This window comes from Merops nubicus, unplaced genomic scaffold, assembly GCF_000691845.1.
Source record: "Merops nubicus isolate BGI_N331 unplaced genomic scaffold, ASM69184v1 scaffold9169, whole genome shotgun sequence".
NCBI classification, from domain to species: Eukaryota; Metazoa; Chordata; class Aves; order Coraciiformes; family Meropidae; genus Merops; species Merops nubicus.
In genome coordinates this window covers 1-12760 of record NW_008633014.1, presented here as the reverse complement: position 1 = coordinate 12760, position 12760 = coordinate 1, and the positions used below count along the sequence as shown (strand labels likewise).

Here is a 12760-nt window from a genome sequence, read left to right as displayed (position 1 = left end):
TTTATCTAAAGACAGCATGTTATTTGTTGGCCTTATCAGGGTGGATATTCATGCCCAGAGAAGGCACGTTAACTGCTAACTCATTGTGTAGGGAGCAGTGCAACTGTTAGCAGCCCAGTTCCTTTGAAGCTGAGCTATTAAAGTTACTGTTCAGTAGAAAGTCCTCTAGATCTAATTTAGATAAATTTCTTTATTGTATTTCAGAGCTCTTGTGCAGTTATTTGGTAAACAATGAAGGTTCTGTTGCTGAAGGATCCCAAAGACAAAGATTCAGGACCGGATCCCTACGTTAAAGTGAGTAAACTTTAAAACAAAAAGTAAACCATTGTGTCACTTTGCTGCTAAATAACATCTCACCTTCAGCAAGATAGATTAATGTAACTGTTTTGAGTGAAGAAAGTGCTCAGTGAAAATTAGGAGTGTGTGTCTGAAATGCTAAGAAAAAAAGTATGCTGAAAAATTATGTTAGTTATGGGGCATTTGTGCTGAGTTCACCATTAAAGTTCTCAGCAAAGTACTGACATTAAAACAATTTCATTATAATTGGTTAATATTGCCTTCATATGGATAGTATGGAGATTACAGAAAGGCTTAGTAGTCTTACTGGGAATGTAATGTGAAGAAGAGGTTACCTGTTACTGTCATCCTGCTGTTGCCTCTAGTCGTGTGAATGAGAGCAGTGCCATGGACTTAAAAGAAGTTACAGAGATGTACAAGAATATCTGCAGGATGAGGTGAATCTTTGTCACTGAGGGACTTCAGAGCCGTGTGCTGGTGTGTGCTGGGCCTGTTCAGTAGCTGTGTAGGAGGCCTCAGTTCCACAGCTGTTTGTTTAGTGTTTTGTTGTCATACTAAATAACTAACAAAACTATACTAGATCCACCAGTAAAGGCAAATAAGATGCCTTTCTATTTTACTTCAGTGAAAAGAAATATTTGTGCTTACTTAGTTCTTTGAAAAAGAAAAAAACTACTGTTTGAAATCTGTTTCAAGAGCTGTAAACCTTTTTTTTGATAGGAATTAGGATTATATGGATTTGAAGCAACTTTGATTCCAGTTTTGTCATTTGAATTCACATCTCTTGAAAGCTTATTTGAAAAGGTAAGGTTTAAATTATTTCACTTGTCATATTTTCAACAGAATTTAGGCCATGGTTGCCAAGATGCTGTGTCTTATTTTGATTTAATAATGCCCTTTGTGGAATCTCATTTTGTGTTTCTACAAACACAGTTGTATGCAACACAATATTGTATACAACACAGTATGGTGTTAGAGAATCATAGAATCATTTCTGTTGGAAAAGACCTTTAAGGTTGAGTCCAACCATTAACCTAACTCCACCAAGCCCACCACCAAACCTTGTCCCTCAGCACCACATCTACACAGCTTTTAAATCCCTCCAGGGATGGGGACTCCACCACTGCCCTGGGCAGCCTGGGACAGCCCTGGACAGCCCCTTTAGGGAAGAAGATTTTCTTACTGTCCAACCTAAAGCTCCCCTGGTGCAGCTTGAGGCTATTTCCTCTTGCATTCTATACAGCATCAAGTATGTTGCCCTTACTTGCTAAAGAATTAAGCTGGTCAGACAGAATTCACATTTAGGGTGATGGGCCTTAGGTGGTCACAGGTATTGGGGCATTTAGTCACAACAGAAAACTAGAAGACTGTAGTGACAAGTAAAGGTTCCCTGAGACTCCTCCCTACATTGTACTGATATTGTGTTCTGTGTCTTCTAGTTAAACAAAATTGCCTAATCAGTGTTCTCTTTCTACTCTTTTTTCTAGTGGTTATATTTCACTTTTAAGTGTTGAAAAGGTTTGCTGAGGGACTTTCCCTTGACTGACAATCTCCAACAATACTGAAATTTGTTATGTGTTTGAATGTATCATGATCTGCATTTACAAGTGATCCCACAACATTTTGCCTTTTTTTTGTACTGATCTTTTTGGGTTTTTTTTGAGAGCCTGGTAGTAATTTCAACTGTTTTTTTGAGGGGGCAGAAGGCAAGCAGCTGCCTGGGTCATACCCTCTGTGCTCCTACTTGGATTAACTGTTCATTTCTCTTTTATTAGTTTGCAGTTAGCTCAGATGTTGTTTTCCCATCCTTCCATCTCACTGCAGTGACAGGAATCCTCATCTGTTCCAACAGATTCTCAGAATTAATAAAATCTGTGCAAATGTCTGAATTTGAGATGTGTTACACATCTCTCTTATAAATAGCCTAGCTACTGATAGTCATCAAATATTTGCCCTTTTCAGTTTCAGACATTGAAGTTTTGTTCTTCACAAGATTATAAAAAAACTGATCAACTTAATTTTAAAAATTTATTTACTCTTTTTTATTATTTCCTCAATTTCCTGTTTATGTGTAGCTCTCTCATCCAGAATGTTATGGAGGCCTAATTTTTACCAGTCCAAGAGCCTTAGAAGCCATCAAGATATGTTTGAAAGAGAATAGTAAAAATGAAGGTAAGTGCATATTTATAGACCTTGATCTTTCTGTTTCAGCATTTTGGGCAGCTTGTAATTTTATTTCCCCCACCTGCAGGTGCTTGGAGTATCTGTATCTCACAGTTCCTTTTGGGATCATAAGAGCCTGATGTGAAATTGAGCTTTTAAAGGGATTGAGGGGTGGGGGTTTTGCACAAAATGAAAGAGCTTTTAGTGCAACTGCCTAATTAGTTGGAGCTTTTTCCTTGTGGTTATCTTTGCTAATAAGAGTTGTAAAGAGAAACTCATGCATAAGGATTATTTTGCTACAGTGCCTGGTTTTGCTTACTAACCCCTTTCTTTCCTCCTTTAAAGAGAGGAGCATTGTGTAGAAACCATCCACAGCTACTTTTCTGTAGACTTCATGTGGAGTCTTACAGAAAACCAGGCTTATCTGTCTTGAATATAAAATTTATTAGTTTTTTAGTGCTAAAAAGCACTGAAGAAAACAGTGATACATGAAAGCCAAGAGATGAGTTGTGAGTGAGAATCCTGCAGTGCTGAATAGAAATTACCATACAAATGATCTATCAAATCCTTGTAAACTCTTCTGAATTCTTATACTAAGGGATAACTTCTGGCTTTCAGTTTCTATATATGCTCTTAAATGGTATCATTGCTTTATCTGCTTCATGTTTAGGCTGTAGTTGTGCTAATCAATGTGCAGTGAGTAAGGTCACACTCCTGAGAAAGATTGGTTTAGCATTTTCAGCAGCAGAGGCTTCTGGTTTAGAATTTGGTCAAATGTAATCTCTTACCTGGAGTTCATCCCTAATCTAGATTAGGACTTTTTGGAGCTGATGAAATATATATTTTAATCAATAAAAGGAGTCTTCAGTTCATACTTGGGTACCTTTCAAAGGAAATAAATCCTTTTCTTTTTCCCTTCTTTAGAATAGTTTCCCCTGATGTTTTTTTTACTGTTGTACTTTCTAATTTTTTTTCCTCCCCAGAATACTAGGAAGGAGCTGAGTGTTGAATGCTACACTGTTTTAAGACAAGCATATCTATTTTTGACCCCTTAGGATTTCAGGCATAGGGATCAGGATCAGGTAGCTGGATCCAAGAAGTGTTATCCATAACATAATTACTGCCTGAAGGAGGAAAACCATTTCCTAATAATTTTATATAGGTCTCTAGTACATATTCTTCCTGAGCTGATAACTTATTTTTAGTGTTTTAAAAATAGAATCAGTTCCTATATTTTTATTGTAAGAGTTACAGAGTGCATGGATATAGATTTTTACCCACTTATTTGTTGTGATAGAAGTTCATTTGTTTGCTTTTTCACCTAAGCCTTCAGTTTGAAACCATTTTTAATATTTAAATCTCCCTTTGCTGTTTTTTTCCTGTCAGTTCTGATGTTTTCTAAAATTCTTAATGCCAGAATATAAATGAGCATTGCAAGTTGTACATGATCTGGCACAGGGCAAGTGTGCATTAAAAATGCTACTTAACCAAAGCAGCTAAGAACTGTTTACTCCAATTAGGCTTTTAAAAACATGTTGGAGACTGCTGTTTACACAATGAAAAAATGCTTTGAAAATTCATTTTGCACATCCAGATTTGCTGAAATATGTAGTGGAGTGTTAGTTGTTATTATTTTGCTGTATTTGTAGATTAAACAGAAATCCAAATACTCATTTAACATTCATATTTTGTTGCCACATGCTTAAATTTAATGTTTTTCAGCCTGGTCAAAATCTCTTAAACAAAGATGGAATACCAAACCAGCCTATGTGGTGGGAAAAGCTACAGCTTCTTTGGGTAAGCTGGGGTTTAAATAGAGAAGTCTTGGATAAATTTGTTTTGTAAGCACAGTTTTTGGAGTATGAGCTGCTTTCCAAGGGTGCTTAGAAAAAAAAACATAGGGAAGTTTTATAAATGGGTGATTCTGAAAGCAAGTAACTGTAAACACATTGGAATTATTTGTGCTTAGTTCAGCTAAGGATCTAGCTGCTGGCTTTTCATTGCTTTTATTGTGATGTGATGGTAAATAGTTCAAAAATTGTCAAAAAAAGGAAAAAAAAAGCTTTGTTTTTCATTTTCACGTGGCTTTTCTCATTCACTTTGGAATTGAAATTGGGTGGAGGAGTTTAGAACGTGATTGTCTGAGGTTGTACAGAGTGTGATGCACTGGCCCTTCACTCCTGCTTCCATTTCTGCTTCTAGGCCAAAAATAATTTGGATAAGTGCTGGCTACCTCTATAAAAAGTGCATTTTTTTCAGGCAAACTGGTCACAACACTGGATCATCAACTGGTAACAACTCTGGTTCACCAACTGGTAGCACCTCACAAACACCTAGACTCAATCAAGTCTCAGATGAGTTAACTTCTTAGGAATTCATCTCCCCCCTACCTAGTTGCTTAAGTAAGACTAGTGATACACTCTGAGATTTTGCAGTAGGATTTCAGCCCTCACTACAAAGAGCAGGGAAGCTCCTTGGGAAGCTGCCTGCACCCAAACCCTTCCAGGAACTGCAGCCCATCCAGCAGAGCCAGTGGCTGCTGTTTCACCACTTCACAGAGGAGAGCTTTCAAAACTCCCCAAAGCAGCTTAGCTATCCTCAGAATTCTTCAGTTGTACTCTTTTCAAGCATGTCTTTCTAGAAGAAAAACAAATGGAATCTTTCCTAGCATCTCCCTGCTTCAAAGGCTCTGATTTTTGGCCTTGCCAAGTGTTTGTGTGTGTGGCTCAGGTTGTGTCTCCCTTCTCAGCCCATGTTTCTGTGAGAGTAACTCTACATTGTTCTCACTGATTTTGATGGTTTTCTTTGCTGCTTTTGGTTTACAGTGGAAGAAATTGGTCTTACTCCACAAGGAGAAAAGTCTGGAAATGCTGAAAAATTAGCTGAATATATTTGCTCAAGTAAGTATCTAAAATCTTCTGATTAATTAAGCTAATTAAAATCAAGGGTATGCTGAAGGAGAGAATTACATAATGCATATATGCCTTAAATGTAGAACTTCTGAATTCCACACCTGGGAATGTGGGTGAAACCTCTACAAATGATTAAAAAATCTTTGAAATACCTATTAAAAAAATACTAATTTACATGAAATCTTAGACTCTGTAACTGATTAATAGTACTAAATAACCCAGTGGACAAAGTATTGGTTTTTTTGATAAAAGATCAGAGTTGTAATGATTGAAAATTGCTGTTTAATGATAAGACTTAAATAATTGTGACTGTAGATGTGTGGGTTCTCTGTGACTTTGGGTGACCTGACTTTTCTTGCTGGGGATTTTTTGTCCTGCCACGTAGGTCATGCTAGCTGAGGGGAACTCCCTTCCTCAGACTGAACATGTGGTTTCAGAGGAATCTATTTTTCAGCACCACAGGAGAGTGGTTTTGGAGGAGCTGCAGAAAGGGTTAGTTAAAATCACAGAATCCTGAAGTGGTTGGGGTTGGAAAGGACCTTTCAAGGTCATCTAGTCCAACCCCCCTGCACTGAGCAGGGACATCTGCAGCTAGAGCAGGTTGCTCAGAGCCACATCTAACCTGGCCTTGGAGCTGTGGTGTCACCTTCTCTGGAGAGATTCCAAACTCACCTGGACACCATCCTGGGCACCCTGCTGTGGGTGACCTGTTGGGACAGCAGGGTTGGACAAGATGAATCTCCAGAGGCCTCTTCCAACCCCACCACTCTGGGGTTTGGTGGCAAATGTTACAGTTATTGTCCAATGACCAATGCTTTGACAAGCCACCTTATTTAGAGAGTCAGGGTGGACAGCCTGCCTCTGGCTGAGCCCAGTCAGAGGGACAAATGAGAACCAGTGCAGTTATTCTAGATGTTGGAGGAATTATTCTAGCTGCTGGTTTAAAAGCCCTACTGCTGACCACACTTTGGGAACTTGCTGAGTAAGGTGCTAGGTGCTTCAGTGGGGGAAATGATGTCAAGAACCCTGACACAGTGGTTTTGGCTGTTAGTCATGATGTTAGATGAGAAAGAGAGTGTTGATTAGCAAAGTCTACGTGGTGGCAGAGATTTATAGAGAGCTGTGATTGGGGCTGGCAAGTATTGTTTTTTATGGGCAGTGCTCAGTAATTCATTGGCAAATAAAATAATTATGTGGAATATTTCATGATAAAAAAATTGTAGTTGCCAACACGAGATTAAATAATAAATTCTGAAAACTAAAACTGAAATTTTCAGGATGAAGATGCCATAAGTGAAGAATAACCCATGGCTGCTCTTCAGCAGAGAGTTTAAAACAAAGCTGATTTTTTAGTGCTAGGAAATCTACTTCTGGTACTGAATTAATGTTTGCCAGTTGCAGACAAAGGTTTTTCTGAGGAGGAGGATGGGGAAAACACCTGTCTCTTCTGTTGTATGAATGTGGAAGGCCCTAGGTGTGTAGCAAACCAGCTGCATAGTGCTGGGAGAGGGAAAATTCCTCCTTGCTGAGCCTGGGACTGGCACAGTTAGGGCACTGTGACATGGGGCTGTGGAATCATAGCATGGTTTGAGTCTGAAGGGACCTTTGAAGCTCATCCAGTCCAACCCCCTGCAGGGAGCAGGGACATCTGCAACCAGAGCAGGTTGCTCAGGGCCCTGGCCAACCTCACCTGGAACATTTCCATCTTCTTGGTTGTTGTCTGAGTCCAGCTGAGGATCATCCCTGGCTCGTCCTCCTCCCTTGGGAGCTGCTGGGTTCACAGGGTCTGTTCCTTCTGCCCGTGTTTGCTCAGTGGCTGTTCCCTGCTTTGCCTGCACTCTCCTGCAGAGTCAGGAGCTGGAGTTTCACAGCAGGAGCCTCTCGGGGAGCTGCTGAGAGCAGAGAGGTTCAATGCAGAGCAGCAGCAGCTCCTGACAGCCACCGCTGGGACAGAGAGAGCTGTGTCTTACAAACCCTTTCACATGGAGTGGCCCGAGGGCAGCTTCATACCAGAACAGCAGCAGGCTATTTAAATTAACACAGAGCTGCACCACCTCCATTATCCTTGCAGAAAATGACAGCCTTTGACTATCCTTCAGTTTTGATAACCAGGCAGTGAGTTTCCATCACTGGAGACTGCCTGCTGTTGACACAGATAATCATACTCTGTGATTTATTAGATTGTGCATATTTATGCACTCTCAATTCATCAAGTGGTTTATCACCACCTCTGAAGCACAGATTAAATTATACCATGTTCCCTATTATCTATATATTTATTTTTGTTCCTGCATAAAATGAGAAGTAAATGAAAAGAATTTACTGTCAGAAGGAAAGTAAAATCTCAATTAATGATGTTTCTTTTGTCATTCACCTTTTGTGCTTCAGCACCCACTTAAGTCATTGGGAAAATAAAGGAATTTAGTCCTTAGCTAGCTGGCTTTGCTCTTTTCAAGGCAAATATTGTTTTAGTTTTATTACAGCATAACGTGAAGTGTTGGTTACAGAAGCAGGGGAACCATCAGGGCTGATGCTTGTTGGATAGCCCAGGCCTGCTAAGGACATTTTTCTGTGCTTTGTAAACACAAGTCCAAAAGGATTAGTGTTTCTTTACAGATCTCACATCCACATCTCCATTAGCCCACGTGAGCTGGAGGAGGATTAATGCTGAAGTATTTTGGGTTTATCTTATTCTTTTAAAATCTCTTTTACATTCTGTCCCAAGTTCATTCTTCTAATTTATTACAAGCATATCTATGGCCTCTAATAAACCTTCAACGTGCAGTTAGGACAGTCAGATGTATCTATGTTGATTCCTACAAGGGTCTTTCCACTTGTTTTTTACTGTTCTATGCTTTGTTTCTTCCCCAAGGCATCTCTGATGCTGTTATAAACCAAGAATCTGCTTCCAGCACGTAAAAAAAGGAGTTTGTTTTTCTAGCAGACATCTCTTAAACGTGGGGATTAACATGTCTGAAGTACTCAGCTAGGTAGGCAGGGTGCACAGGGACAGGGTGGCTGTTTGGGTGCAGGTATGACCCAGGAGGTGGATGAGGAGCTGGCCCTGGGTGCTCCCAGCCCACAGGCCACCACTCCTGCAGGGGGTTGGGCTAGCTGACCTTGAAAGGTCCCTTCCCACCCAAACCATTCCATGGCTCTACGATTCTGTTACCTGGTGGTGTTTTTTAAGCAGAAGTTTTTACCCTTCTGATATGTATTAGAAACCTAAAACCCTTGGAAACTGCATCCATGGTGTATCCTGACCCTACAAGAAGTTAGGTTATAAACAGCTGTGTGTCAGAGAGGTCCTTCCAAAGTCTCCAAGGGGATTTCAGATGTTGGGAAGGTAACAGTAATTAAAGGTGGGGTCACTCCCTGTAAAGGACAAGAGCAAGCAAGGATATCAACTTCCACCCTAGCAGTGGAAGGAGAATCATTCTTCCCTGGGCAGGGAAGAAAGCAGAGTTTTAGACTGAGGGAAACTTCAGCACAGCATTTCTGTCCCCTTCTTTGCCAGAACATTCTTTTTTCTGTGGAGAGAACTGCCTTGTATGGAGTGGGACTAAGATTTTCAATATAAAATTGGGGAAGATTGTCTCTCTGAGGAGGAGGAGTGGGCTTGTAGACTGCAAGGGGAACAGAAAGGCAGTTTATCTCTCCTGAGATCTTTTCAGGCAATGTTATAGTTATGGAATATTTTTTAATTTGCATGCTAAGTAGCCTCTGTCCTCTGAACTGTGGCTGCATTGCACTGCAGATGTGCTCAGTTAGCTCAGGGCTGGCTCTGGTGAAGCATGTGGCATTTACTGCAGCCTCCAACATCTGAGACCTTTAAAATGCATTAAAGGTGTCACATTTACTCTTCATTAAAAACACCAGTTAATTAAAACTCTTGTTTGTGTGTTTACAGGAGAGAAACCTAATTCCTCAGCTCTTCTTTTTCCTTGTGGAGCCCTGAAAAGAGAAGTACTTCCTACAGTACTTAGAGAAAAAGGTTGAACTTCCCCTTGGAGCCTCATTTTAATTAGTCAGTTATGAGAAAAGTTGTATCCAAAGCTTGTGAACCAAATTTGAATAAGTCAAAATTGAATTTGCTGTTAGGTTGGTTAGAAGTTAGAGGGTGGGAGTGAAACCTGGGTGGTTGGATTGGTGCCCACAGCTCTGGGACTGAGTTTTAGCATGATGTGAGCAGGGTTACTTGCCTTGTTCTCTGTGAGATGGAAAGTAACTTGCTCCCAGAAGTGTGCCAAGGCTTGCTGCTTTTCTGGTGTGCTTCTTGGCCCTCTGATCAGAGGTGCTTTAATACATCTTGCAACTCTAGAAACACCTAGAAAACCTTCACAGAATTTTTTTTTCTGTATCCTTTTAGCCTAAACTATTATACTGAAGTGCAATTAGTATGTTGAGAGTGTTTTATTGAACTAATAGAAATTAATGAAAGCCTGTTTAATTAGGAATGTATCTCCTGGTTCCAGGTATCCCTCTGGAAAGCCTGACTGTGTATCAAACATCCCAACACGCTGACCTGCAAGAATCTTTGAGCAGTTATTTCTCACAACAGGTACTAGATGCTGATGTCATTTGAGAGTTTTGAGGCATGTGGTAATCTCTAGCAGAATATGCTCCTCTCCTTCAGCTGTCTGAAGTGATCCTGGTGGTGACACAAGAATATCCTGCTTCTTGGGGTTTCTCCCTTGTTGCCTACCAAGGAAATACTGAATATCTTTATTGGACAGCATTATTAGTGATTTTTATTAGTGCAATTGAGCTATCACTGCACACCTTTGCTGTATACAAATCAGATCTGAGAGTCCTCTGCCCCACATAGTGTCAGTGTTCCTTCTCTGGTTAGCCAACCTGTGAGTGTATTAATGATCTCATTTTAAGTGTCAGAATTCCAAGTGACATGCTGTGGACAAGTGTGTGGAGAGATACTTGCGAAAGCTTCCAATGCCTTTCTCTTTTCAAAAGCTCTGTCATGAAGCAAGGATCAGTGCATAGTCAAAGGTCTGAAGGTACTAATAATTGCTTTTCTTTTTCCATAGAATCATTCTGGTTGCAAAAGACCTTTAAGGTCATCAAGTCCAACCATTAACACAACTCTCCCAAGTCTAGGGCTGAATCACGTCCCTCACACCACATCTCCATGGCTTGGAAACCCCTCCAGGGGTGGGGACTCCACCACTGCCCTGGGCAGCCTGGCACAGCCCTGGGCAACACTTTTGGGGAAGAAATTTTTCCTCATGTCCAACCTCAACCTCCCCTGGTGCAACTTGAGGCCATTTCCTCTTGTCCTGTCCCTTGGGAGCAGAGCCCGACCCCCCCCCGGCTCCAGGCTCCTGTCAGGAGCTGTGCAGAGCCAGAAGGTCTCCCCTGAGCCTCCTTTGCTCCAGGCTCAGCACCACAAGCTCCCTCAGCTGGCCATTCAAGACTGGCTTCCTGAATTTTCTGTTTGTAGGAGCCTACATCTAGGCTTAATTTCATTCCAAACACAGCCTCTCCTTCTTCCAGCCTCCCTTGGCCTGCTGGGCTTTAAAATCTGTGCATTAATGTCTCCCTAAATTACATATTGATTTTGAAGTGCTTTTGCAAGAGCTCCTTAAAAGGTTTTGGCTTGGGCAGTCTGGCTGATTCATCTGAGGGGCCCTGGTGTTCCTGGGTGGGTGTTGCAGGGCTGATCCCCACAGGCTTTGGTTTATAGCAGATAGAAGTGAGTCAGTAGTCCACAGGCATTCTGAAACTTCCCAAGCTGTTCACAGAACTCCTTCCTTGCTGCAGCTGGACATCAGGTCAGTGTGAAGCTGTTCAAATGTGGCTCTCATGAGCTCTTGAGTTGTTCTTAACTGCTGATGTGGTGATGTTTGGCACGTGGAGAGCTGGCATAACAACTGAACAAGCTTCTCTTTCTGGTCAGGCAGGAAATCCTGGTAAAGGAGGTGTGTGCTTTAGGCCTGCAGCTCAGGAGCATGGCACCTTCACCCCAGACAGAATTTTGCCAAGTTTTCTTTTGGCTGCAGGAGGTTTCAGGCTTATTCCCAGAGGGAAAGCCCTTCCAGGGCTCTGCAGCTCTCTGGCATCACCTCAGCTTTGCCAGAGCCTCTCAGGGCAGGCAAAACTTGGGGTAAACCACATGAGCTGGGAAGCAGAGAATATGTGCTGATCTGAGAGAGATGGGAATGGATTTAGGGAAAGAACTTGCCAAGTTTTCTTGCTGAACAGGAAAATAAGTTTGGCTCCAGAATACTTTCAGTACAGCTCCTCAAATTGTAGAATCCCAGGTTGGAAACGATCTCAAGGATCATCTGGTTTGTGTCTTGGCAAAATCCTGGTCTAGACATGCTGGTCCAGCTCCCTGTTCAGCTGAAGCTTAGAGCTGTCCAATGATGGGGAACCCACCATGTCCTTGGGGAGACATTCCAACGGCTGATGGTTCTCCTGAAAGTTCTCCTCTTGTGTCTCTACCACCAAGCACTTGTGTGCCAAAGTATTTGGTTCAGGTCACACCTGAATTTGGGCAGGCTGTGGCAGAACAGGGTTTGGCAGCCTGGCTGCAGCTCAGGGCACCCTTTCTGGAGGCTTCACTCCTGTCTCTTATCAACAAAACCACTTGGTGTCCCTATAGAGGCAGTGGAGAGGATTTACATGCCAGCCCACTGCTCTGCTGCTGGAGGAGGGGGGAATCTGGGCCAACCTGTGGTTTCTTTCACTCAGGGAACTCCAGCAAGCATCGTCTTCTTCAGCCCCTCTGGTGTCAAATTTTGCCTCCAGCACATTCAGAAGCTTTCAGGGGATTCTATGGACCATATCAAGGTATCTTCTCTTTAAAAGGAATGAGATACAGTAGTGAGTAAGCTTGGGGTGGGTGAATGGGAGATGGCAAAGCTGTTACACCTGTTACAACCCTCCATTTTCTCTTTTGTTTGGGTTTATTTCTCTGAAAAAAAACAGGCTATAGCTATAGCAAAAAGAAATGTTATTATATAGCTGAGAGCCTTTAAAAAAAAAAAGTAATTGTTTTTACCTGTAATTTTTTTACCCAACTAAGTTACCCAGGACCCCACTGGTTGTAAAATCAGACTGGTTTGGGTGGGAAGGGACCTTTAACAGTCACCTAGTCCAACCCCCTGCAGGGAGCAGGGACATCCCCAACTAGAGCAGGGTGCTCAGAGCCCCGGCCAACCTCCCCTGGGATGGTGCCAGGGATGAGGTTTATTTTCTCATAGTGGCGTTTAGGTGTGAGTCGTTCTTGCCTGAATCAGCAATTAGAGGCCGAGCAGAGTAAAATTCCTCTCATTTTTCCTCTCTCGTGGACTGAAGAGGTTTAATCGTTTCTAAGGGTGAGGCAGGTCACCACCTTTCCCCAGCCCTGCCCGCTGCTGCTGGGTGCC

At 42.0% G+C, this 12760-nt stretch overlaps 1 protein-coding gene across 1 annotated transcript; it reads left to right on the top strand.

Moving 5' to 3' along the window:
• Positions 1 to 231: 231 nt before the first annotated feature.
• Positions 232 to 12182, top strand: UROS (uroporphyrinogen III synthase; the record flags this gene model as incomplete). The annotated part of the gene is made up of 8 exons (XM_008948088.1): positions 232 to 294; positions 1018 to 1101; positions 2373 to 2469; positions 4183 to 4257; positions 5286 to 5360; positions 9283 to 9366; positions 9848 to 9933; positions 12084 to 12182. Coding segments are annotated over exons 1-8 (663 nt in total), but the record flags the coding sequence as incomplete, so codon positions are not given.
• Positions 12183 to 12760: the final 578 nt, after the last annotated feature.